The sequence below is a fragment of the Lipophrys pholis genome (assembly GCF_963383615.2).
Source record: "Lipophrys pholis genome assembly, chromosome: 6".
NCBI classification, from domain to species: domain Eukaryota; kingdom Metazoa; phylum Chordata; class Actinopteri; order Blenniiformes; family Blenniidae; genus Lipophrys; species Lipophrys pholis.
In genome coordinates, this window is record NC_137629.1 from 27,016,049 (window position 1) to 27,041,528 (window position 25,480).

The window sequence follows — 25,480 nt, forward strand, 5'->3', positions numbered from 1 at the left end:
GTGCATTAACTCAGCTCCAGCGGCACAGCAGCAGCAGCAGCAGCAAACAGAAACAGCAGCAGCACAGGAGGGAAAGGGAAAGAGAGAGAGAGGAAGATAGAGGGAGAGTTGGAGGGAGGGTAGTAGTCTAAGGCACAGGAACAAAAGCTGCAGAGGACTGCTTTCCATCTTCACCAAAAGAACAACGGAGTATCATAGAAGGAGGGGGTGGTCATGACAGGAGTGAGACAATAACGGAAGAGAAGAAGTACATTGTAGTCTGTAAGGACTGAAACCAAGGCTCTCCTCTCCTCTGCTCTCCATGTTTTTGGGGACTCAGTGTACCATTGCCTTCGTCTCCAAACCCAGAGGAGGATGTCCGTGTCGGGGAAGAAGGAATTTGACGTGAAACAGATCCTCAGACTTCGTTGGCGCTGGTTTAGTCATTCATCCCAAGGTTCTGCCGGTGGTGGAGGCGGCAGCGTTGGCGGTGTGGGAGGCTACATCCAACAGGATGGCCTGGATCACAGAGGAACACCTGTCCAGGGACGGCTGAAAAGTCACTCGCGGGAACGAGGTGTTGGAGGGCTACGGAAGACAAACAGCCCGGCGCACAGCATCCTGGCACCAACGCCGGGGCCCACACCTGTCTGTGTCAGAGCAGGTCAACAGTCATGGCATCACCAGCAGAACACCATCCAAGGTCTCCAGGTCAACGAGGATTCTTCGAAGAACAGTTCTTCCCCCAGCAACACCAGAAAGGAGGAGCCAAAGAATGGTCAAGAAGATTTGAAGAACAGCAAAGAGGAACCTGTAGATGTGGAGGCCAGAGAGAGGTATGATTGTCGAAAGGTGCTTTAAGCAACATAAACTGTTGCTTCTCCATTAGCAACAAGGGTTCAACTAGCGCAGTGCAATGGAAAATACTTTATTACCTTTATTGTTTTGCAGAGAAAATATCGCTAAATAAAACAGGAAAAGTCTGATACCTGAGATCCTCTTTGATTAAGGAAAACCAAGGTTTTGTTGTGGTGAGAAAAAATTATGAATGACAGTTTCAGTGGCATGGTTAATGTCTGTTTATCATTTCCAAGACTAAATATGTTTTAGGTATGCATCTGTTACTTTTCCAAGTTGAATAATTGCTGTCATATACTTCCTGTAGATCCTTCAATGAAGTTACATTTAATTTATTGTTTGTCATATGGTTCAGTCTTGTGAGCTGCTTCTATGGGGAGAGCATACTATGACTGTCAACAGCAAGATTGCTTAGCCCAACAAATAATATACCCCCCCCCCCCCCCCAAAAAAAAAACCCCTTTAAATTATTCAACAAACTGAAAGCTAAGGCTTTTTCTGCCTCTTCTGTGGTCCAGATTACATTCACATTTACTGTATTCCTGAATATTAGTTTATAGCATGACATACTGATGCATTTTCCGATTGAGTTCAAAGTGGATGGCAGCAAAGAGCTATTACCACATGTAACACATAGTGGACCTATAAAAAGAGAAAGCAGTGCAATCACATGAATTATCTAGACAGCTAACCACTACTACATCCACTTTATGAGCTAAAAGCTGCTTGCTGGCAGAGGATATTTGATTTAGTTTTGAGAAAACCTTTTTTTTTTTTCAGTACCATGTCAAATTCTTACTAATGAATTCTTCAGCTATGAATTTTCACCCCTGCATTTCTATGTTATGACTCTCCCTGACCCCCTGTCTTCATTGTGATCCTACATTTTCTAACAGGAAGTAAACAGGTTGGAGATGTGTGCGTGTGTATCCACAAGTGTATGTGTGTGTATAAGAGTGTGTATGTGCGTTGTCTTGCAGAACACTAAAAGCACCTCACATCGAAGATGAAAAGACAAAGTCTCCTTTTATCTTGTCTGTGACACTCTGAAGGTGATTGGTCCTTAAGCTTCGCTGATTCCTGCGTGCTCTGTGACATGCACCTGGTGATGAAATGAACAATGAAAAGAAAACCACTTCCTTTGTTTTGTTTTGTTTTGTTTTGTTTTTCTATATTGTGCTCGCTGTGATTAAATAGGTAATTCTGATTGCAGAGTTTCTACCTTACAGCCAAAAATGTGCCAGTGTGGATAAAACGGCCACCACAGGCAATGGATGGTTGGGTTCCACGAACAGGACATGAATTATTCTGAGTTAAGATACACTTTTGGAATTGACTCGACGTTGTGCTCTTCGTGTTGGCATAATTGGCAGATGCTCATGTTTTGGAGTCCCTGTGTGTGAAAAGTGCATGCATAAAAGATGTGCCTCACAGTTAAAATGTGTAAGTCGCTCGCTCTCAGGGACCTTGAGTTCATGCTGGCCATGTAAAATACAGCACAGCCATCACATTTTGACAATGATACTGAAATATTGAAATGGCTCTGCTCTTGTGGATCATGAAATTTGTTCTTGGCTCAGCTGCACACGACTATGATGCTGTTCATTTAAGAATTTAATCACAAATTTATTTTTTTTTTTTTCTTCCCACCTCACCTGAAAATATTTAAGATTCAAGTCCACTCATAAGATTATTGATTGAAACGTAGATCATATCCTTTTTCCATGCATAAATAATCCCCCAGGTCAGCGACTGTGTAACAAGCTAAATAAGGAAATCAGTATTTTTGCAACCCTAGGTGCACAATGTAGCATGGCGAATTAGACCATGTGAGTGTGTGGCACATCATGGATCACATGTTCATCTGAGGCTCAGCAGATGTGTGGATGTCACTGAGATATGCACATTCATTTACTCCACCAGCTGGGTGGCCCTATTACGTCTCGCATTATAAGTCCTTGACAAATCATTTGTCAAAATTCCTCAGGCTGAATCTGGAAAAATGGGTTCAGCCAACTGTGAAAAACACAAAAAGTTTTAGCCGTTCCTCTGTTGTTGGAAAATATGTGCCAATCATGTTGTAGTGCAGGCCACTCAATGATTAGTTTCATTTATAGAGTGTCGAGGAGAAATCCTTCTCATCAGTTTCTTCCATTTTTCATTGATTTGGTTTGTCAAGCTGGTTGATAATGTTTCGGATTGCTGTCAAACTGAATTAGCTGGCAAAGCCAGTGAGAAAAAGCTAATTCCATGTGGCTTTACCATTACTGCAGTAACGATTGTGGGGACAGTGGAATCCACTTTCTTTTCTCGAACAGTCAGGGACCATTAATACGACACCCATTTTTACTCATATTAGAGTCACATTTAGTGCTGCACACCGCAACCGATATTGGTTAAAAAGCAGGGTACACAATAAAATACACACATTTAGACCTGGAGGCAATTTAAAACCAGCCGTCCAAACAACAACAAAAAAAAAGCAAATATTCTTGATGAAAACTCACACACAGGAAGGTATGGGAAGAACCTGCAAACTCCACATGCAAAGACTCCAGCCGGTGTGCTGGAGTCAATCCCAGCTATGGGTACTGTCTGTACAAGTTGCCAGTCCTTTACAGAGCAAACACTAAGAAGCTGATCAGACACAGCCACTTTCACTCGTATAAGCAATTTAAAAGCACCCATTAACTTCAAATGCATGTTCTGGGGAGTATTCAAAGAAAACCCTTGAATGTAGAGGGAGAACAAGCCAACTTCGAACAGAAAGGCCGACCGGCCCAACCCAGACTTGAACCTGTGGCAGTGTGAACCACTACAACACGACAATTTAGCACCATCCTGGAAATGCTTATTTCAAAACAGAACGCCATTGTGTTTTTGAATTATTTTCTTAATATTTACAGTTATGAAAAAAGGGTTGATCTTGAAAAATGCAACCCTTATGTGGTTGCAGACTGGTAACCGAACAGGGATGTACTGTACCTGAAGCACCTCCCAGCAAAATTCACATCTACATCACAGACATAAATCCATACGCCTAGATTTGTCTCAATCCTTTAATCATTAAAGCCTACTTTTACACTAGAAACCGTATCTGACAGCCAGTTAAAATCTAGCGTGAAAGCACAACGATGTTGGACTCAATGATTCATTCTGAGAGAAAGAAGAACTTTTTTCACACTGTTATTTTTAAACTCCACCACAGGGCTAATGAATCTCGCCTTTACCTTTGTACGTAGAGTAGCCTTGCCCATCATTTTAACAACCAGCTTGTGTGCCAGGAGTGCTGACGATAACACAAAAAGTCAGCGGCACATTCATTCTGTGATCTGTTTCGTTGTAATTATTCTCCTTCTATGGGCGCTGTCTACAGTTTGTTTAACCTTTCTCATCTAAGTGGCTGCTACACATCCACAGAGTTGTTAAATCAAATGTAATGAAGTAAGCAGGGCTTTAATACCTTGTTGTTTTCCTCCCTTGCTCTTAATACCCCTACATATCTATATACGGTATATTTGTTCGGTCCTCATGTCTCTGATCCAAATAGCCTCTCCCCATCGTTGACAGAGAATATATGACAGAAGTTAACCTGAGTGGAATGGAAACCCTGACCTCTACCACATAAACACTAACAGAGGCTTGAGTCAGCGGGCTGTTAGTTTGAATGATATCTCAATTCCCTCTCTGCTGCCTTGGAAAAGAAATACCACCACCTCTCCCCCTGTCAACAGCAGTAATTCAGATATTTGTTGGATGCCTCATAACACCACAAGGCTTATAAGGTCTACGTGTGACACCAGTGGATTCGTAAATTGTACTGCACAGTGTAGCTGTTGTAATCACAAAATGACATCCTGTGGGTTGGGATTCTTTTTTCTTTTTTCGTTCTTTTACTGTAAATAGTAATTTGAGTGTGTTGCGGTTAAACTAAGTCAGGCTCATCAGCTAAATGCCATAGGAAAACAGAGGTTAACACTCATGATTAATTCAGAGTCATGAGTAGAAAAATCTCCTCAGCTTTTGTACAAAGTATTGAACATGGATGATGGGAAACATTATATGCTGGACACTGTCTGCAATTTCTCTTCAAACATGGGGAAGTCATTACTTCTCCCTAATGGACCAAATTCAAAGAAAATGGTGCCTGACACGTTTTTTTTTAATAAATATTACATGGGGACTATTAGTAGGAGCCATGACTTAGTTCAACACTAACCTGAGGCACTCATACTAGGCTATTTGCATTGAAATACTACCAGGAGAAATGGGCATCTGTGATTTAATTGAAACTATGAATACAGAGACAAAAAATGGGTATCAATCAGCTGCAGCAAGGTATTACATTGTATAGGTTTGTTTTTGTTTATTAAATACATCTGATGAATCCTAGAAACTTGTGGGGACATTAATATAATCAGTAAATTAACATAAACATCAGGAGAAAAAAGGAACCCAAACACCTACATGGATATCTAATAGGTTGATCATGTTTAACTTCCACTGCTGAGAATCAATCTGTTTACCCACCAACATCAGGTATAAATAAATTACAGACAATCCAACAATGACAGTCTCATACACTATGCTAAGTTAACCTTCCCCCAGCAAAGCACCGAAGAGCTTTCTGCTAAGATCTGCACATTTTTCACTTACAGGACGCCCCCAACCTCCAGCACACACTCCAGTGTGTCTCTCTGTCTTTGTGAGGACACTCATCGACATAAAGTATTCCCTTGCTACTTACTCTAACCTTTACCACGTTCTATATTTGCTGCACATGTCACTATTTGGATGTGTTTTCTATTGGCATTTTCACAAGTAGCAGTGTGCTGAGCTGACAGGACCACCACATAAAACTTCTTTTTTTTCTTGTTCATAGCTGTGGCAGTTAAACCAAACCAAAAATAACCACATTTAATAATATGTGAAGCATATTTGAGGAGACATGATGCCTATACACAGACTTTTATTTATGATACTAAGCAAGTATGTCCAATATACTTATGGTATTATAATATCTGTAGTAGTAAACGTGTAGCAGAAATGGTTTTTTTTGTTGTTGTTTTTTTTTCTGTAATCATCTCACTTGAAGTCAGTGTGCATATTTCCTTCAACACAAAACCCAGTGGCAGTATTCTATCTGTCATTGTACAGAGGCATAAACATCTCATGGAATATATAGATCACGTCGATGCTGCAGAAGGCTTTGTAAGTGTCGTATTCTCAACCCGACCCGAGCGACTCAGCAGAGTTCTGAGGAGAATGGCTGTTCTAATCCATATTGAAGATATATATCCCACTTGGCACAGGCAGACGGGACTTTTCTTCTCGTTGGACACTTGTGCGATTTTCAGCAACATGTCTGACTTGTAGCCTTTACAGCTTTGGGCTGCAGAAAGCACAACTCGACCCTCTAAACAATTCTTCTGTGAAACATATTTTAAAATTGCATTTGTGTTTCTGTGCGTATTCTCTCTACATTAAAGCTATATTTGTCGGGGCTATGTGGGCAAAAATAGATTGTTTTCATTGCCGTATCTCAGCGTTCAGACAGGCTCATGGCTTTGACAAAAGGGAGAAGACTGCAGAGCCTGTGCTTTACCTGCAAAGCGTAAGTTTTTGAATATGCAGTGTTTTTACAGTGTCTCAGACGCAATTAGTCACATTGTGGTGTGATAGCGGTGACAGGGTGTGAAGAGCAAACGACAAGATGTCATGTGATATGTGCACACTGAAGGAAATCTGTCGGATAAGGTGTGATGGGAAATAATGCAGATTTCCTGTTCTATTTTGGTTCATAGGTTCCCATTTGTTGATACGTTTGCCTTCTCACATCTGAAAATGCAAGTAGACACACACAGTTTTTGTTTTAGTTTGCACAGAAAAAAAAAATAAAAATCTATATGCCCTTTCAGACTTTGTGACCGTCCAAGAATTGCTTACTGATTTGCAATGTACAGCTTTGTCCCTCCAGCAGTTTCTTTGGTGTTCTGGGTTTTAGTGCCTCAATAAAATTGGGCTACACCTTTGACGAGCCCACACACCACTGAAAGCGAAACATACACCTCAGAGCGAATTTACTGCTCCCCAGAATGTGATACCCAAGCAATTAGTGTCGGAGAGATTGGTAGGCATGAAAAATCCTTACAGCATGCCTTGGAGCCAATACAAAGGCAATGCATCTCAGTTTTATGGCCCAATTGCTTATTCAGTCTTGTTTGGTGTTCCTCTTCGAGACTCCAGAGTCAGTGGGGAATATCATGACAGGGCAATAAATTACACTTGCATTTAGCATAAAGTCTCCCAATAAAGATTAGACTATAGGACACTGCAGTGACCAGAGTGAGCCAATTCCCAGAGGAAAAAATGTTGTTGCTTTTGGTAATCAAACAGGAGAAACTTACAGTCTGCTACAAAACTTGTGATAATCAGAACATCGATATTGGCCACCATCCCCTCCATCTCTCCTGCAATATCAATCTTACCATGTGCCAATATATTGTGCTGCCAAGCATCACAGCATTTTTCAATTCATCTGTATTGACAAATCTGTAACTTGACTAGGTTATGCAGCTCTCATATCATCATATGGGTCGGGGACATAAAACTTGGTTTAAATAGCAATAACATTTTTATTTATTTTTTCTTCCTTGAGCCCTATCAGTTTTTACACAGCAGAAGGACCATGTGATGACAGCAAATTCCCTCGTAGAGACGGCTTGGGTGTTTATGTACCATAACAAACAACCCTAAATGTCAATGAGTGGACTTTCTCTTTGAAGGACACCAAAGTGACTGGGCTGCATTATTTGCCATGAGTGTGAGGGATTACTTGGATGCCTGTAAAACAGCATGTAATCTAGCAGCCTGTAGGGATGGAGATTCAGTCGCTCCACAAGGCTGCGAGGAACAGGCTCGTTCACTTGTTAAGTCCCTGTTTTTGTTTTTGTTGTTTTTTTTGGGGGGGGGGGGGGGGGGCACATACACACACAGATATGCAAATGCGCATAGGACCCGACAAAAAGGCACACGCACACACTCTGCCTGGAAAGCTGTTGCATAGATTACGGGGCTTTCTCGTCCCACTGGACGGCAGAGCTCAGTTATCCACTTATGTACGGAGTTTAGTCCGTAACAGTTTTAATTTCAGCTTAGAGTGAAAAGAAAGACGCAGAGGTACCACGGGGAAAAGATGCTTCAGGAGTGCCATGTGTCCAAATAAGCTCCTTTGTGTCTTCAATAATATGTCGCTTATCTTGCTGTGTACAGCCATTTAATTTCATTCTGGCATCATACTTAGTCAGGAAGAGTAAACAGTGAGTAATGATAATTGTTTTGTTCAATTAAATTGTCCCATCAAATTGAAATTTCCTCATCAGCTTCACCTCTCGAGGCTCATGTTCTCTTTGTCTGTGAAGTTGTGGCTTGTAAACTCCTGGATACCTCTGTACCTGCAATGACAACTGGGAAACAAAGAGACAAGGAGGCGCGTGCTTGTAATAATTAGGAGGTAATTTGAAGTGGACATCCCTTCCGTGTCATGTTTCTACTCAAAAATGAAGAATGAATGGCAGTCTTAGTTTGCTTACTGTTTTGTGGCGTAATACAAAATGTATCAGTCTCTTAGACAAATTTTGTTTTTTGTCATCTACAGGTTGGTTCTCAGCACATTTTCGAGAATGACCACCAATTCCTCTGACGAGTTCTTCCAGGCCACAAACCATGCAGAACAGACGTTCCGTAAAATGGAGACCTACCTCCAGCACAAGCAGCTGTGTGACGTCCTCTTGATAGTCGGAGATCACAAGATACCGGCTCACAGGTTGGTTTTCTGTGCTCTGGTCCACTTTGATTTGGTTAATCACACCTGCATCTGCTTCACAATGCAGAGCAAGAAAATGCTCTTGATGCACTTCATTTGGTCAGTGATGCAGTCACTCGCGCTTTGACTGAATAACCTTTGAAAATGCAAAGCAAATTTCTTTTGATTTTCAGGTAACGGTTGACAGGAACTGTGTGCAAACTTGATGTTCACTGGTTTGCTTCTAAATATCCTGTCGGCTAAGATCTAATTACCTCTCTGCCCACCGTGTTTGGCAAATTACATTTGATCCATGGAAGCACACAGCAATCCACTGCTGAGTGATGTAAATGTTTGGGCATCGAGTTGTTATGTGAATGGCTGAAACTGAATGGAACATGACATGGTCGCGACACTACGAGCCGTTGTGTTCACTCAGTGCATCTGTTTGTGTGTCTGCTGGTATATTTCATCCAAAACTACTGACTGACACAATACCCCTCAGAGACAGACAAGAAGTATCCTGATAACCTTGGAACAACAGCACTTTGAAAGCCTGTTTCTCAGTGTGGCCTTGTCTTTATTATATTCTCCGAGGATAAAACCATGTAAAACAGGGCTCAGGCGCAAAAGACGAGACATAATAACAAATATGACGATAGATATTCAAAACCACAAGCCTGTGGAATAATGAGTGGAGACTGATTTATTCAGTCATTTCCCCACAATGTCATATGAGATCCCTTTTCCTATATGAAGTCAGCGTTTTGTTACTTGAACTTGACAAATGACTGAACATAATTAGAAGTCTGACCATTTCGGCTATTAGCAACATGAAGTATGTGGGATAAAATCATTTATCATAGAACGAAAATATGAACTCATACAATATTCATGCGCATGGCTGCGAGTGCCTATAGCTTTGTAATATTACTGTTAGAACCTGTATTCCAACAGTTGATATACTTTCAACATGTAACACAACATGAAGACAAGCATTTTGAAGAATTTGCAATTTGTAAAGAAACCAGAGCGGTAATATTTCCAATGTTTTTTTGTTTTTTTAGTACGATGGCTCATGAAGAGACAGAAATAAATCGTTTCAAAATAAAATAAATTTTATCTAAAGACATGTTTGTAGCTCTTATATATTGTAAATCAAATCACAATGATGAAGAAAGCCCTGCTATTATGAAGTGTAACAAGTATGACACTTGCAGATACCCACCTGACTTCCAAGGTGCTTTTTACTGCTTAAGGTCTCAGCCGCCGCTCAAAACGAAACCTTTGATGTAAACCACTTTAGGAATCAACCGAATTTTGCTAATTAGCGTGAGATTATACGTGTCGCTGTGATCTTACAACTGTGAGATTCACTCTCAACACTTGACAGGCTACTGCTCTGCTTACTTGGATTTTAAAATACAATTATTATGTTATGTCCGGTTTGCAGGTGAAGTGACTTTAATCATAGCAAGTGGCAGACAGATTCTCTCTCCACTGAGCTAAAAACAATAATGCGGCAGAAGAGGAGAGGCGTCAAGCAAAGAGGGCAGATCCTTCCCATCCCTCCTGGCGAATTGCACCCTGCCTACAATGGAAGACATGAAACACGCTCATGAATTCATCAGCCTGAGTTGTATCTCCCTCAGAGACGCAAAGACGTGTATAAAATGAATTCATTGTGCTTTTCCTCTGCGGCAGACTGGTCCTGAGTGCTGTGTCAGACTACTTTGCTGCGATGTTCACCAGCGATGTGAGAGAGGCGAAGCAAGAGGAGATCAAGATGGAGGGAGTGGATCCAGACGCCCTCAGATCCCTGGTTCATTTTGCTTACACGGGTGAGTGCTCATAAACACATTCACTGGCTCTTGTAAGTAGTGATGTGACTTCTAACAAACCAACATAATTAAAGTGGATCAATAGGGTTGGGCTGACCGACTGGGAAGCTCTCAGATATAACAAATCCTTTACGTTATGAGAATGAAACCCTATTATGTGCTAAAATGGAATATTCACTTTAACTATATCAAAAATAACTAAAGTGAATATAGGTTTTTTTTACATAGAAGAGGAAGAACACGTTGTGTTAAATATGTCAATATCTTAATATATTTTTATTTTGTTTATTTTCTGTACTCATTTAAGATTTTATAGTAACACATCCACCGTTGCTGGTTTGGGGAATGCTGCTGAGTTTAGCCTTGACATAAAGGATGTGTTTTTCCTTGTCCTGACATTGCAGGTGTCCTTGAGTTGAAAGAGGAGACCATTGAGAGTTTATTAGCGGCAGCTTGCCTTCTCCAGCTTTCACAAGTCATCCAGGTTTGCTGTAACTTCCTGATGAAGCAGCTTCATCCCTCCAATTGCCTGGGAATATGCTCCTTCGCTGATGCCCAGGGCTGCGTGGACCTGCTCAATGTGGCTCACAACTACACCATGGTAGGATTATGAACAGAGCCTGCCCGCATTCACACAGTTATGATAATTTACTTTATTATAATGGATCGTGCTATTTTCACTAACAATATCTGAAGAGTTCTATTTTTTTTTTGATTAGGTGCATATGCTCACATGGAAGGTAGCCATATCACTGGAGATCAAAGTAATTATGCGCCACATAGTAGATGATGCAATATATCTGATGTACTTTGATCTATAATGATAAAAACCCAATGACAATTGTTTCATGATTTCAGTTGGTAAACACAATATATAATGTAGTGGCTGGGCATGTACATTATAAACTATATGTGATTGTTCTTTGTTTTGAGAAAAGTCATCGACTGTGGAGAAGCAAAATGCTGCCATATCATTTATATCTCATTATTATATATCATATTAAATTTCCAACAGAAAAAAAAAGATCTTGAGGATATTTTGATTGAAATTCAATAGTTTTCCGCAATCAGGTTCAGCAAATTGGTGATGCGATTTCAGTAACAGATAGCACACTGATTAGTGCACTTCTAGACATGCAGCTTCTGTATTTGTCCGCAGGGGATATTTGCTCTGGATTAAGATTCATCCACGTATTCATCAGATAATTTCTTGCTGGTCATGCAGAAGCGACAGCATGCGGCAGGCGTTATCTCCTAAAGGACATCTGCTCACCCTGTTTACACAGCCCCCGTCCAAGACCAGGAGGTTAATCTAATCATCAAACTGCACAAGAGGGCCAGCTTCCTGTCTAATCACTTCAGTAATGAACAGAGAGAGCTGTGGGCTTCCTGGAAGACCATCCTTTATGCTCTGAGTGGAGCTATCATAAGCTTGTGTTTTCCTCAGTTGAACATGGCAGGCGAGATCCCCTTTCGACGTCCCTTTCCTTTTTGAAAAGAGTTGTCTTTTCGCTGCCGTGCATACAAATGTAAGGTTTTATAGTTTGAGAAGATAGTCATTCTTTTCAAATCTGAAGCAACACTTGAGAAGTTTGATTCTGTAAAGTAATCCCAATCATAGAAAATAAGAATCTATTACGGTTTGTTTTTCCTCGTCTCTCAAATTATATAGTAATCAAAAAGTTCGCTGGAGGTAATTCTCAGTCCCTCGCTTCAATTAGGCGTCAAAGCGAATCCCCCTCCGAAAAGACTGGAATTACACAATTAACACTTTTACATTAGTTAAATCAATTACCGTCCTCTCCCGCTGTTCTTGTTTTCCAAGCCGTTTACTTACCAATGAGTTTGTCAGCGTCTTTTAAATTGTTATAAAACAAACTTGGTCTAGCTTTCAATTTTCTTGTCAGCGGATCAGAGCTTGTAATTACAAATAATTGGTCTTAAGTAACGTCAACGAGTTGGATGGTATCTCCCCCTGAGCTGTACCACCAGAAATCAATAGCTGTCCCTCATTTCATTAAGGCTGTCTGCGTTAAGCTCTTAAAACCCGCTTTCATAATAGATTGGACCAAGACACTGTAATTTGTTGCAAGTTGATGATCAATAGCGTGCTTGTTTTGTGTGATTCTGGTGCTTTCATTCTACAGTGAGCACTTGAATTGTCAGAGTTAGTGTGTGAGTGTGGCAGCTTAATTATTAGTGCTTAGTTTTTAGGGGGGTTTTTTGTTCAAAGGGAAAACATGGCAGGATTGTGGCCAAGCATTGCTGCCTTGTTTCTTGTGTATTTTAATGTTTGACACACCATAGATGCATAGAACAGAGGGAGAGTTTTATATATCATCTCTAATGGAACTGCCCAGAGACAAAGACCTTGAAGAGGTAGCCATGCAGTGCTGTGATATAGCCTGGGCCTCTGGCCAACAAATGGAAGATTAATCTTGAAGAAGGCGATGGGAAAACTGCTTTCACCAAACTTGGAGCCGGACACTGCGTCAACGCGTTTGTAATGGAGGTTTGGAAAGCCTTATTGTATCTCATCAGAAAGTCTTAAAAAGGCTTAATGGCTCCGCGTACGATCAGCAACAAAAATGCCTCGCAAGCTTATGAAAAGACCTCCTCTGGAAAGGTTTGATGCCAGATTGAGTTGTTTTCTGTTGTTATGTGGATCATTGTATTTGACGAGCTAAGCGAAACAGATGACAGTTTCATCTGTTATTCCCAACTAGATGAGAAAGAGAGAGTATCACCCTGTTGTGATCAGTTATGGTGGACAGGAACCTCCAAATTGGCACTCTCTATCTCTTTGCAATCGTTTTTCTTCGCCCTTCTGTCCTTGTGCCACTCAGTTCCTGCATAGAAACAACCATACACCTGCGTGCACAAACAGCACACATACATATAAAGCCTAAATAACCAACATAATGCATTGCTTTTCACCTTATTTCAATCAGAGTGCCTCACCCACACAGTGGGCTTAACCTCAACTACATTGTAAAACTAAATTATCACCCTTTAATGCATGGAAAAATCCGTGGCCACAAATAACAAGTGCGATCGGCTGAAACTGACAAACTGATGCTCGCATGCACACACACACGCACACACGCACGGTGCACTGAGCAAACACCTTGGCTAATAGCTGATGATTATCTGTCTCCTCTGTGTCTCCTCTGCGTTCCAGGAACACTTCCTGGAGGTCATTCAGAACCAGGAGTTCCTGCTGCTGCCTACGGCGGAGATTGTTAAGCTGCTCTCCAGCGATGACATCAACGTCCCCGATGAAGAAACCATCTTCCAGGCTTTGATGATGTGGGTGAGATATGATGTCCAGCACCGACAACAGGACCTCGGGGTGCTGCTTGCTTACATCCGCTTGCCTCTTCTTCCTCCGCAGGTAAGACAGCTGAGAAGACATGTGATGTGGGTAGAAAGTGTGCTGTGCAGTGGTGTGTATGTGTGAACTCAAGTCTCCTGTCTGTCAGCGGGAGCAGTGAGTCTTGATCTTCTCCTCTGTAACCTGCTGGTTTTGAGATCCAAGTATACGACTGTGTCTTTTCTTATGAAGTAACTTCTGAAAGTCGGCAGTAGATACTGTCTGAATCAGGTGTCAAAACCATTCTAGATCGGGGGCCACATTCAACCCAAGGTGATCTGAACTTGGCTGAATCAATAACATGATGGCATGATAACTTCACAGAACTGTTACAATGCAACAATAAATAGTTTGAAATTTGTCTAATCTGAAAAAGAACAGCCTGAAACCCCCTTTACCACAGTGATTATTTTCAGAGTTAGTTTGGCAAAAGCTTCTCATGCAGCCCTTGATGTGCATATTTCTTTAATAGCAGATAAATGCAAGCATTTTCCTGTTGCCGGCTGTGCCGTTCCATTGTCCGTGTTAGATCTGACTTGTATAATCACTGGATAGCTGCTCTCCTCTTGTATTTTTGCACTTTGTAATAAAGTCTGTATCATGCAGCTTTGATGTGATGTCTTGTGAACGCAGCTCCTCGCAGATCTGGAAAACAATAAGATGTTCTCAGATGACCTGGAATGCCAAAAGCTGCTAATGGAGGCCATGAAGTACCATCTCCTGCCGGAGCGGCGGCCCATGTTTCAGAGCCCAAGAACAAAACCAAGGAAGTCTACTGTAGGTGCACTTTACGCCGTCGGAGGGATGGATGCTACCAAAGGTACCGCTCGGCCATGGTATCAATACAAAGCTACATGGGCAACATTTACAGTACTGAAATCTTTTTTATTGGAGGACTTTTTTTTTTTATGACGTACACAGCTAAAAAGAAATGCTTGCTGTGTTTTGGATTTTAGGCTCTACCACCATAGAGAAATATGACCTGCGGACCAACACATGGGTACAGGTTGGAATCATGAATGGACGCCGTCTGCAGTTTGGTGTCGCCGTCATCGACAATAAGCTATATGTGGTCGGAGGGAGAGATGGACTTAAGACGTCCAACATGGTTGAGTGCTATAACCCCATCAACAAAGTGTGGTCTACCATGCCTCCAATGTCAACTCACAGACATGGACTGGGTGAGTTCTCAACTGGCATATAATCCTATGTCAAATCCCCCAAAATAACATTTATTATGCATTTATAAGAAATTATATTACATTTCAGGTGTTTTGATTTGTTATATCTTCTAATAATTTTACAAGTCGAGACATTCCTTTTACGGATTCATTTATTTTTTTTTTTATTGCAGTTGGTAAATGTAATGTTATGAAACATCACAAAGTGCAGGATACCTGCTAAGAAGGGGTCACAACTTGTATGCTGGGGGGAAAATGGAGCCGGGGGGGGGGGATTCACATATTTCTTCTGTGTAGACCTTTGATATTTTCCAATTCCCCTATCAAAGCCTCGCAAGCTGCGCTCGTCCTGCTCTTCGTTACTCTTCCCTGCTCAATAAATCCCATATCAGAGGCGTTTTGATTCACAGTTGAAACGGGTCTGGGTAACAGAACTGGAAGATCTTGTCAAAGCATTCAACTCGCTCACCCGGTGTGGTCGGAGGTATCAGCGAGCGCAGGAGATCACATTGTCCAGATTACCTGTGTTGTCTTTTATCTTTTCTGTAGCAAATATCTCTTGTTGCTTTGCTTCTCATCTAAATATTTTAAGTCTCAATACATTCCAGCTTTCCTCCCAGCATGGCCTTTTCCTGCTGTGTGCGTTATGGGTGAAGACACACAAAAAAAGGCACACGTTGTTGTTGTTTTTTTAATTCCAAAAGCACCAGTCTGTTAATAAAACAGAGCTTTACTTGAAGGAATTTGTCTGACAGTGTTTTTTTTGTCATTGTAGCTTGTCTGAATGTGGGTGTGCCCTCATGTTCACTTGAAAATAATTGAACTCTCACCCAAGAACGCAAGTGTTATGATATAAAATTCCATTGTCTGAAACATCCTTTTCATTGTTGCTGGTGAAAACCACTTTCCTTTGTGACTTGGGAATGAGAATAATAGTGTAGTTTTATAGTCTTCCTGTTGTTTGAGTTATTTTTTATTTTTTTGCAAGATTTGGTAATCTGCATGACTCACTTGGTACAGTTATATAATGACAATATGTTTCAGCTCAATCCAAGAGCAAAACAAAAAAAAGTTAGATTTATTTTGTTATTCAGATCGACCATGCACAAACATGAGGCTTACATTACCTTCGAACTATATGCGTTCTTATAACAATTTGAGAAAGAAAGCAATTTTAATTAAGTGATTAATATGATCAGATGGTGCAGTTGTTAGTTTATACACAGCATGAGTCTTCTCTCTGCTTTCCGACCATGTGTTTTAGGTTAATTAGTGGCCAGGTATTGACTGTAGGGAGTGTGAGTGTAGTTTTCTCTGCGTTTGCCCTGTGGCATCTGACTTCACCCACAGTCAGCTGGGCTTGGCTCCAGCACCCTGCAACCCTGAGTTGTATGAAGCAGGCTAGAATATGAATGAAGGACTCACAAATATTTACTCTAACAAGAAGGTTAGGTAGCCTATAATAGCTAGTGTGACTTTCTAGTCTACTAGATAGTAATATAAAAACACTAAAACAAGAAGCACCAGTATTTACAGGGACAACGCTCAGTAAATGGCACAGTTTCCTCCCTACCACTTTCCAAACACAGTGTTCCTTGACTCCGTCTGTGCAGGTATCGCTGTGCTGGAGGGCCCCATGTATGCTGTAGGAGGTCACGATGGCTGGAGCTATCTGAACACGGTGGAACGCTGGGACCCGCAGGCCAGACAGTGGAACTACGTGGCCAGCATGTCGACACCGCGCAGCACCATGGGAGTCACAGCACTCAATGGAAAGTGAGTCACTCAGTTTTCATTGAGCTTCGTGGGCAGTCTCAACACTGCCTCTCGGATGGAAAAAACGAAACAATCATACACACTGAATATATTGTTTTCCTTGAATTATCTTTGTATTTGTAAACGCACAAGAAATACCGAACAGGCTGACTAGACGATGCATTTCATACATAAAGAAGACCAGTTGGACATGTATTTAAATCATTGTGATTATATAGATTTGATTTACACAGTTTCATTATAGAATCATCCATCTCATCCATTCCTTGCTAAACGTTCAGTAAAATGTGTGAGCTGGCTTGCAAGTTCCACGTAAATACACTAATTCAAAAACCCTGCAGCAAGCTTTGAGAAATGGTCAGCACTGACCTAATGTATAATTTGCAATGGAGCAGCCAACGTCATGGCCTTGGTTTTTTGTAATTTTCAGTGCACTTGTCCAACAAAAGTGCAGTATCAGTGCACCATTAGTTTGACAACATTATCATTCTCAAATGCCCTTGTGTTCTGTGTGAGATAAACTACTGCGCAGCAGTCAGCAGCACATTGCACAGGCTCCTCTGATTAGCCTAGTAATTTATACGCTATAATTCAGACCCTCTAAAAGCCAAACACTTTATGCATTAGTGTATATTAAATGCCTTACAACACTGCTTAGAAGCAAATTAGGCAAAACCGGCTTTCTGCATAATTTGAATATGTTTGTGTGCCGAAGGAGAAAAGAGCAGGCTGCTCCTTGGCTCCACTCAGTATTCAGTGTCAAAGTCGATGCAGAGTTATTTTTGCAGCTGGGTCAAAAATAGACAACAAGGAAGCTGTTTCCCTCGCCTCTACTTTGTTGATGTCGGGCCTGTGAGCTACAAGCCCTTAAATCACCGACGTGATCTTTCTGTTGAGAAATGGCTCTCAAGGAAAAAAAACAAAACCTTTGAAGAATGTTATCCACTGCTCACCCCTGTATCTACTAGGAAGTGTCACAGGTGTCACTGTTTTGTCATTGTCTTCACACACATCTGACAAGTGTGTTACTTATTCCAGGTGTATCTTTCAGATTTGAGACACTTTTGTTTCATGTTTCAGACTGTTTGCAGTTGGCGGCCGAGACGGCAGTTCGTGCTTGCGGTCGATGGAGTGCTTCGATCCGCACACCAACAAGTGGAGCATGTGTGCGCCCATGGCCAAGAGGCGAGGAGGCGTGGGTGTGGCCACATACAACAACTTCCTGTATGCTGTGGGCGGCCACGATGCGCCCGCCTCCAACCACTGTTCCAGACTCTCCGATTGTGTCGAGAGGTCAGTTAAGGCTTCGTGTCTGGAGAAAACACAACACAACGCACACACACACACACACACACACACACACACACACACACACACACACACACACACACACACACACACACACACACACACACACACACACACACACACACACACACGCACGCAAATGTTTTGTTTTCATGCCTTATGGGGACAATACAGTGAAATAAATGAATTTCCTGCTAACTCAGTGTAAGCTCAGCATTCGTAAGCAGTTTACGTCTCTCTAAAACCCGTCTTCGTTTGAAAATATTTCGTTATTTTTTTATATGTGAATCCCCATTTGTGTCCCCGCAGTAACGTGTGTCCTCAGGGGTTAGTGTGCAATCAGGCCGAAGTCCTGTCTAGTACATCAAAACAGGACTACACGCACACACACACACTACATATGCACACATTGTTGCGTTCAGTTTGCCTTTCTCATAACAAAAAAAAAAAAAAGGGAGTGGAAAGTATCCCCACCCTGTTCCTGCATTTTGAGACATGTCTATTATTCCAAATACTCTATTGAAGACATCATGGTGTCGTTGCATGTTTCTATTTCATGGTATCTGGCCCCATCTGGTGGTCACAGCATCTTCCTGAATTTGGAACGGTGGATTGGATTAATACACTACCGAAATCCAACTGATCTCATTATTGTAACTATTGTCTTATTTTAACTCTTGCCACTTTTTAGTGCCGTGATCAATAAAAATACAAGAAATAATTTCATGAAATGTGATCCAAATCATTTTGAGGGTATGAGCAGAACGCGTGCACAGATGGCTGTAAATTGACTCTTTCAGACACTGTAGCTAATATGTCCAATATTTAAAATCCTGATTAACTGCCAAGCATATGTATATGTCATTCTGAAATCTGTTACGTCGCCTGTTTTCTCCACTACACATTTGTGAAACCTGTTATTGATCTCCCAACTCCGCATAACTTAGCCAATTGCTACTAAGCACATTAAATCCATCACCGCTTTACTAATTTCTCCCAAAGTTACTCACACAGTTTTCTTTGGCTGACTGCATACAAACGAACCAACATAATGTGCCCCAAGTTTCAATATGGTGAATATGAAGGGTGGGGGGGGGGGGAAACAACTTTGTGATGCAAATTCTGCTTGCACTGATGGGTCCGGCTCTCTCTGGAGGGTGCGACTGCCAGCTGCCGTTCAAGAGCGCCTTTTTGCATTTTTCTGTTATGTTTCAATTTGTTTCTCTGCCTTTGCGGGAGAAACTCAGCAGTCACCGTTCAGACATCTGTGATTAAAGAGGGTGAACATAAGGGTGTTCCAGTTAGTGCGCAGATGGGGCGTTGCTCCACACTTGAGATTCAGGCTGATGTAATAAGTTGGGTTATTTTGTTTTGTTTTTTTTAAGCGAGAAACTCTCAGCACACCGACCGAAGTACAAAAACTTTCTTTGCTATTTGCAGGTATGACCCAAAGACGGACACGTGGACCACTGTGTCATCCCTCAGCGTGCCCCGGGACGCAGTGGGAGTTTGCCTGCTGGGCGACCGGCTTTATGCGGTGGGCGGATATGACGGCCAGTCATATCTCAACACTGTTGAGTCCTATGATGCACAGAACAATGAGTGGACCGAGGTAAACACGGCCAAAAGTTACAGACTCTATCCAAAAATGCTTTATCTGGTAAATAATAGAATGCAAATTCGGCTTTTAAAATCATTCGAATGATAATAGAGCCACTTCTTCCTTTGCCAGACTTGTTAGCGGTACCATTGAGGATAATGAAGCATATAAATATTTGAAGCTTGTTTTTCTTTTGTTTTCACTCCGATCTTGCCGCTGCGACCCCTCTTATCTGCATGAAGTGAAATGGAATTTCTGTTTTTTTCTTTCTTCCTTTTTTTGAAGACAGCCTCAGCTGAGAAGCTGCATGTTAACCTCTCTGTCTTCCTGTAGGAGGTCCCTCTCAACATTGGCAGGGCAGGCGCCTGCGTGGTGGTGGTGAAATTGCCTTGAGCGTTTTGTCTCACGACAGCCCGGGAAACAAATGAGAGCGCAGCCACGAAGAGTGGACAAACAAAACAACAGATCAAGGACACATCCTTTGAGAGTCATGTTTTCTTTCTTTTTTTTATTTATATATATTCTTTTTTATTTTCTCTTTAACTCGACCCTCCAGATTTTTCAGAGGGAAGCATAGAGAGGGCCCCTGCTCATAACCCATTGTTTCTATCATTAGTGGACACGTCTGCCCACTGGGGAGGACTGGTTGAGAAACTGGAATGCCTCCACATTCTCCACATTCTCACCCGATCAAGAATTTTCATAGACTTGGCCGAGCAGCACCAAGCCTTTGTTGTGCTGGTTTCTGTACACGACTTTAATGAGAAGTTCTGTGGATGTCGGCAGAGAACAAAATGTGAAAGTCGCTTTTGTTCGTAAACAAGCAGGTCAGTTTACATTTCCATACGCACACATGTCTCACCAGTGCCATCATCTGTCCCTTAAGCTGCTGTTATGAACCGTTGTTAAAATTAAAAAAAAAAAAAGGCGTAGCTATGTACCCGTATTATTTCCTAATTGGTGGTCTAAGCAGATTCTTACTACATTGAGGAGGAAAGACCACTGTGAACTCTCATTCAGTAATGTGTTTGCCCAGCTCGATTTTAGTAAACGAATGAAATAAACATTTCGCTGAATAATAACTGGAAACTTTTGTTTCTTTTTAGCCTGTAGCTGCAGAGCACCAAAGTCATTTGCTTGTGTTAGATATGTTGTTACACATGAAATAAAAAGTTTACAGATTTTGTGAATTTTAAGAAAATATATCATATTGATATTTCACTTTTGCTGTACAGATTTTTGTGAACTTTCTGAACCTGCATTCGTGTGAATAGACTCATGCCTGAACCAGTGGCTTTATTTCTGGGCATGCTTGCTGACTGAATGTTTTATTTGATTTATACAATGTGATAGCTAAAGATTACAGCCCCATTGTGTGGTGTTTTTTTTTTTCTTCTTTTTTCTTTTGAGGATTTAATGCCTTCTTAGTCGTGTAGATAATTTTCACTTACATGGTTCAAGCTTTGGATTACCCTTAAAGACACAATATACTTACTGGCACCAGGCACACCCAAACCAGCTATTTAGGTCTACTACGACACTGTCATATTTCTGGTGGCGTGGAATACCGCGAAACCTGACTACTGCGACATTTCACTGAGGCCACTGATTCACATTTCTACATTTGTAGTTTTTCCTCATATGAAAAGAAAAGGAAATGATTAACTTGTTAAACGTAACAACAATTTGTATGTGTAACAAACCATCTTTTTGGGGCCAGATGTTACTTTTGATGTTTTTAATCCTAATTTTGTACGGCATGGGAACCTATAAATAAAATAACTTCACTCTTCTCTGCATGTTGGCGTCCATATTCAGCACTGTGACCCCTCAGCGGGCAAGTCTGGTTTCCTCTTATTGTCCTGTCTTGAGTAAACAACACACATCCTTTAACCGATATGGGAGCGACTTTGATGTCGAAGTTTTGGTCTCGTTGTAGAATCAGGTGGGCCCGATTCTTGATATCACAGACTGAAGGCCGACGGCGTTCACATGCCTTTGTTTGTCTCGTCTTGCACCGTCCAGAACGTCCCTCCTCTCCCAACATGTTTGGTAGGATTTCAGTTATTTTTGCTTTGAAAATACTGGCTCAGGGGCCCATGTGTACAGATATGAATCAGGGAATCTGTAGGTGTTCGAAATGCACAAAATATTGGGCCACACATCGGAACAAAAGCCCTTTTGTACTTTTCACATTGTAGCTGATGTAAAGATTGGCCTCCCTCTCTAACTTTCTATTTCTGTTTATCTGCATCTCCTCCCGTCAGATCTCATAAGGGAAATCAATAAAAGGATAATAGCTTTCACCTAAGCTCACCTCCTCACAGCACAATATTACGGAGGGCCCCGACATGTCGAATTTATCTCATTGTATCTTTGTACAGTTAATTTGAGAAGCAAATATAGGCCACAATAATGAGAATAGCTTCATTCAATTTGATGGTGCAAAGATTGCTGCAATTTGTAAATTGGAGAGCGCTCGTCTTCATTTCTTTCCCGTTATCCTCTTTGCACTGCCGAATAGTCCAGTGTTACTCCAATCGAAAAATTTCTCTTCTGTTTGACTACACTACATTTTAACAGGTCAGTCTTGTCCCATAGTAGCAACAATAGTGAGACATACTGAGAGTCAGCACCTTGAGAGGAAACAGTTTATGCCAAGGCGCACCATTATGCTCTTACTGAAAACAGCTGGAAAAATAAATAAAGCATCTAGAAAGCAGTGGATGAGGTAATTTGACTGTTCTAATGTTCGGCTGGGATTCCTAGAAGCAATAACGTTAAGTGATAATTTAGGAATAAGGCGGTGCAGCACTAATGTGACTCAAAAGCTGTTTTATTGGCGAAACACTGATGTCGGAATCATATCATGATTAACTTTGGAGTCCTGTTGATTAAGCCTTCCAGGTATTTAATATGACCCACATTTCTTTGAAATTAAACAACATCACACTGTGAGAAAAGATCCTCAGTTCCTCTTTTAAATTTCATTTCCCCTACCAAGAATGTTGAATCTTCCTCACTAGCAAAGTACTTAATGTACTAATGCCAATCTGAATAATGTGCCACCACAGCCCCGCTCTTAATATCAATCAAATGAAATCCAATCCAATGAAGAATGTGCGCCTTTATAAAATTTGTGAATTGAAGTCATGAGAAGTCTTCTTTCTTTTCTTTTTTTTCCCAAAATGAATCAAACAACCATTGATATTTTGAAACATTTAGCTTCAAACTGATATGTTTAAGACACTTGATGGTTTTTGATTTACAGAATCAAATCAATGTTTTGTGTCTGCTGTTGAAGTCTGAATAAAATCCTTCACTGATCTTCGTTTACCCCCAGTTTGTTAAGGTTCACATTTTGTTTCTTGTGTCATTTTGTGATTCTGACTCCGTCTCTTGTTTCAGGCTCCTTGACCTTGCCTCCTTGTGTTTGATTATTGTCTCCTGCCCTGATGGGTTTCACCTGTGCCTCAGTGTGTGATTGGCTGTGGTATATGGTGGCCGCCGTCTGTGTGTTCTGGTTGATGGTTCGTCTGTGTTTTTGGAATTTACCGGTCTCATCATTGTCTCCTGTGATCTTGAGGGTTTTGTGATTTTGGTTGATTGGTTCTTGTTTTCTTTCTGTGTGCTCCCAGTACAATGAGCTCCTTCTCCAGCAGTGGCGGTCTCTAGCGTCCTCCTCTGAGTAAACTCTAACACAGTCGACATAACTGGGAAGGCAAAAGACTGCAGGACAGTAGTGAGAGAGTCTAATGTTTTGTATGGTTTAGAAACTTTGGTCAAAAATGTTGGAGAGGGAAACAGTTGAGGTTGAGATTGTTTGTATGTAGAAGAAATGATAACTATGTTTAAAATGAGTGAGGAGGCTCATGGATGCAGTGAGGGAAGACAATGGAGGTGGTTGATGTGAGGAAGGAGGATACAGGCGACAGACCCCGAAGACTCTGGAGAAAGAAGACTGATCGAATCAGCATCTGAGAATAAATGAGAAACATGCATTGTGTATATTAGTAGTTGTTGCACATGTCCCAACAAACATCTGCCATGTCAAATTTTGATGCATGCACTGATGATAAAATATATTTATGTATATTTGCTAATGCCATCACGCATGCATGGTGTAATACACAGGTTGATCATGACTTAACATCTGATAAATGATGTAGAGGATGTCCATATTTCCATTTGGAGCCATATAGCTGATAAGAAAAAAACAAAACAAAAAAACTGTTGGATCACACACACACACACACACACACACACACACACACACACACACACACACACACACACACACACACACACACACACACACACACTGCTCAGGGAGGGTGATGTCATCATATCATAAATTATCAAGAGAGGGTGCTGTTGCACTGCAGAGGTGCTTCTCGCCGCAGCAAAGCAACGGCAAATCAAAATCTCTAATACCATTACTGTTCATAATAAATGTCAGCCTGCATTAAGAATGCCAAGGACAAATACTTGAGCTAATAACCCCGCATAATTATTGAGACATGATGATGAAATGTTGGGAAATTGGATGTTAAGGCGTCTCATTCTCTTACTTTCAAGTAAGCATCTTGCTGAGTTTGAAAGGAAGCTTGGAGCCAGAGATCCAGATGAGTCCTGTCTTGAGGGAAGGTTTGACAGGTTTGAAAGGGGATTGTGCCGTCACAAAAGTTTGAAGTACGTCTCATAATTGTGTGACAAATCTTGACAGATTGTTCTATTTTTTAGCTCTGGTCGTTGCCTCTTTTTTTTTTTTTTTCTTTTTTTGTAATGGTGTGTGCGTCTTTTCAGGAGAGAAGAAACAACTCTCCCTCGTATTTTATTCTATTTGTGACAGTGAACAAAGATGGAAAGTGATGGAAAGATGCAACAACCGAGCATGAGTCGCAAACATTGTACAATATTGATTGTTGGATGAGAAGACAGCATATGTTTTCAAAGTTTCTTTCTTATGTAATGTATATTTTTAGACTCAGAGCAACTACATTTTTCATAAAATGCACACCGTATAGCTTGGTGTCACAGACACACTATTTTGGACACAGTGTTTTCTAATCACAATTGTTGTGCCAGATGAAGAAAAGAAAAGAAAAAAAAGATCACACTGCATAATTGCTCGCTTGTCATAAATACATTCTCAGAACTTCAGTGCACATCAGCTGGCCTAATCCTCAATGAGGAAAGCCTGGAAAAAAAAAAAAAAGGATTTGGCTGGTTTATATATCAAAACACAGTTTTCTGAGGTTGACTGGGGGAGAAAAAACAGCATGTGAGAGATCTTCACCACGGGGACTAAAGACAAGATGGATCCCTCCACTAGTGCCACAACAAACTGTCAACTTAGAATAAGATTGTGTCGTCAAGGCTGCTTAAATAAGCCTGTTAACATGGCACTTTTGACACGTCGCAATGGAGTGCCATGTCAGGCAAAAATGTTGTGTCGCCTCTTCTCAGGTGATGGCAAATTGATTTTACACTGCACCAATTTTTTGTCAAGCGACCGAATTCAGAAGGAGACGACGTATTTAACATATCACACGGGCGGCGGGACGGTGTCGAGCAGCCCGCACGGCGAACAATTCAGGTGAGCACAATTACCAGCTGCTGGACGTACACTCGACGCCATACCTTTTAGTGACACTGACAGTGATGAAGTAGTTAGCGGAGCTTTCATGAGTCCAGCAACTGATACAAAGAATGACAGTTGCTTTTCTCCTCTGATCAAAGGCAGCAGACAAGTGCTGG

General features: G+C 41.3%; 1 protein-coding gene across 1 annotated transcript; it reads left to right on the forward strand.

Annotated features, from left to right (window-relative positions):
- Nucleotides 1–354: 354 nt before the first annotated feature.
- Nucleotides 355–21,512, forward strand: klhl4 (kelch-like family member 4; the record flags this gene model as incomplete). The annotated part of the gene is made up of 11 exons (XM_080465988.1): nt 355–815; nt 8,495–8,662; nt 10,346–10,482; nt 10,887–11,083; nt 13,664–13,876; nt 14,489–14,675; nt 14,812–15,036; nt 16,650–16,812; nt 17,893–18,105; nt 19,561–19,732; nt 20,054–21,512. The coding sequence occupies 11 exons, from the start codon at nt 355–357 to the stop codon at nt 20,111–20,113; spliced, it is 2,196 nt and encodes a 731-aa protein (XP_080322114.1). The 3' UTR covers nt 20,114–21,512.
- Nucleotides 21,513–25,480: the final 3,968 nt, after the last annotated feature.